The following is a 2,440-nucleotide window of genomic DNA, read 5'->3' on the forward strand; positions in this document are numbered from 1 at the left end:
TTCGCACTCATCCTCGCCGGGGACCTTCCCTGGGCTGGCACCGTGGGGCAGAAACCAGCGTGCCCGAAGGCAGATCCTGCTGGGAAAGCTGGGGCTGTGCCAGCTGGGAATTCCTCTCCCCCATCCTCTCCCATGGATGAGACGGGCTGTCTAGTGTTTACGAGGGGACCCTGAACCCCCAGACGCACGGGGAGCAGCCAGGAATAAGGTTTTCACGCATCCTTCCTCCTCATCCCCTCAGACATTCCCTTTCCACCAGGTCCCCCTTCACGCGGACAAGGAAAGGCAGCTTCAACGCCAATGACTTCCCGGCCACCGCTGGCTCCGAAGGGGCCGGGCTGCCCAAGGACGGGACCAGCTCGGAAGGGGGAGCGGGAGCCAAGGAGCAGCAAAGCGGGGCGGGGGTGGCTGAGCACAGAGGTGAGCCCGGAGCAGGGGACCCTTTGCGTTGCCGGCCCTGCAGCACCCTCATAGAATCATGGAATGGTTTGGGTGGGAAGGGACCCTAAAGCCCACCCAGTCCCTGCCATGGGCAGGGACACCTTCCATAGCCCAGGTTGCTCCAAGGCTCATCCAGCCTGGCCTTGGACACTCCCAGGGATGGGGCATCCACAGTTTCTCTGGGAACCTGTCCCAGTGCTCCCACCCTCTGCGGGAAGAATTCCTTCCTGATATCCAATCTAAACCTCCCCACTTTCAATTTAAACCCATTACCCCTTGTCCTGGCACTACAGGCCCTATGGGATGGGAGCAAAGCAGGGGGGTGATCGCAGCAGGAGAACAGGCTGGGAGCCTTGGAAGCCGAGTTTCCGGAAGGACAGAGTCAGATCCATGGGGTTTTTTGGCTTTGCTGCCTAACAGCCCATTCTCCACCTTCCCATCTCTCCCTTCCCTCGTGGGCATCACAACCCCACCGGCCCCTTCACCACCCTCTCAATGGGAAACTGAGCAGCTTCCCTTAGTAATTAAGACTCCCAGAGTCTGGGCTCTCCTCCCATGTTTCTCTCCTGAACACGGAAAGCGATCCCAAACAAACAGTGTGTTTTCCTCTGCAGGCGGGAGGGGACACCAGGTCCATAAATCCTGGCCAACCTCCATCACCGAAGGTGACAGCGGCCTGGATTCAAGCGCAGGTAGAGACCGGAATGAGACAGCCCTTCCCCGCCACCGGAGCAGGGAGCCAGGCAGGACCTGCCGCTCCGCTTTTACCTGCCTCCTGTCGCAAATAGCTGCTCGGATCCCAGGCTCCGATGGATGGGATGGGATGGGATGGGCTTGGATGGGATAGGTTGGGATGGGATGGGATGGCATGGCATGGCATGGCATGGCATGGCATGGCATGGCATGGCATGGCATGGCATGGCATGGCATGGCATGGCATGGCAAGGGCTGGGGTACCACTGACCCTTTACCCCACCACGCTGGCTGCAGCCTGCCCCACAGCAGGGCACATGCAGCCCCTACTCGCTCCCAATTTCTCATTTTCTCCGGAGAGCAGCCCCAGCCGTGGCTGCTCGCCGTGGGAATAGCCACAAGCTTCTGAGCATGCTCAGGAGAGAAACAGCTTTCCCAGGAACCTCACCGGCTTGTGGTTTTTCTCCTGGCAGGGGAATTTGGCCGTAAGCTCCAGCGGCTGTCCTCCAACGGCACCATGTCCTCCAACGAGGAGCTGGAGGAGAAGGATGAGAACGCCACCCCCTTCGAGCAGAGTACGTGGCAGCGCGGGAGGGGGCACGGCGGGATCACGCACCAGGGCAAAGCTGACTTTGCCCCAAATTCGGCAGTTCTGGAGGTGAACTGAGCAGTTGCCGGGAGGATTCCTGGCGGTGACCCCATGAGGAACCCAATTCCTTTACCGAGGGATGAGCTGTGCTTGGGGCAGTGGGAACAGCCGAGCTGGGGCTGGACCCCTCAGCGCAGGGGGCTATTTGAGATGTTGCTAAAGAGCCAGTGGATCCGGGTGGTCATCGGCGCGGCCGCAGTGACCCCTCTGCCCACGCTTTGCTTGACCTTCCCCCCCCAGCAGCCGGGATGCAGCCCCATCTCCTTTTGCTCTGCTCGTAGGCATCAACGGGATCACCCCGGAGATGACGGCTCCGACGGGGCCCTTCCGAAACGTTGGCTTATCCAAGGCTGCCCAGACTCACCGGCTGAGGAAGCTCCGTACCCCTTCCAAGTGTCGGGAGTGCAACAGCTACGTTTACTTCCAGGGAGCAGAATGTGAGGAGGTAAAGCTGGGAGAAGTGGGAAGAGAGCTTGGTGGGTGGAACAGATGGATATGTCCCATCAATGGGGGGGGTCCTGGAGCTACTTCCAGGGATGGGGCATCCACAGCTTCTCTGGGAACCTGTCCCAATGCTCCCCACCCTCTGGGGGAAGAACTCCTTCCTGACATCCAATCCAAATCTACCCGATTTCAACTCAAAGCCATTACGTTGGA

The 2,440-nt window shown here is 60.0% G+C and overlaps 1 protein-coding gene across 1 annotated transcript in view; it reads left to right on the forward strand.

Annotated features, from left to right (window-relative positions):
* The window catches only part of HMHA1 (histocompatibility (minor) HA-1), a gene marked incomplete at both ends in the record, with an annotated part of 7,275 nt that overhangs the window by 3,987 nt on the left and 848 nt on the right, over positions 1 to 2,440 (forward strand). The window contains 4 exons of the mRNA XM_010156816.1: positions 260 to 424; positions 1,063 to 1,133; positions 1,608 to 1,709; positions 2,065 to 2,228. Coding sequence (XP_010155118.1) covers positions 260 to 424; positions 1,063 to 1,133; positions 1,608 to 1,709; positions 2,065 to 2,228 — 502 coding nt within the window. The remainder of the gene's footprint in view (positions 1 to 259; positions 425 to 1,062; positions 1,134 to 1,607; positions 1,710 to 2,064; positions 2,229 to 2,440) is intronic.

This window comes from Eurypyga helias, unplaced genomic scaffold (assembly GCF_000690775.1).
Source record: "Eurypyga helias isolate BGI_N326 unplaced genomic scaffold, ASM69077v1 scaffold36028, whole genome shotgun sequence".
NCBI lineage: Eukaryota > Metazoa > Chordata > Aves > Eurypygiformes > Eurypygidae > Eurypyga > Eurypyga helias.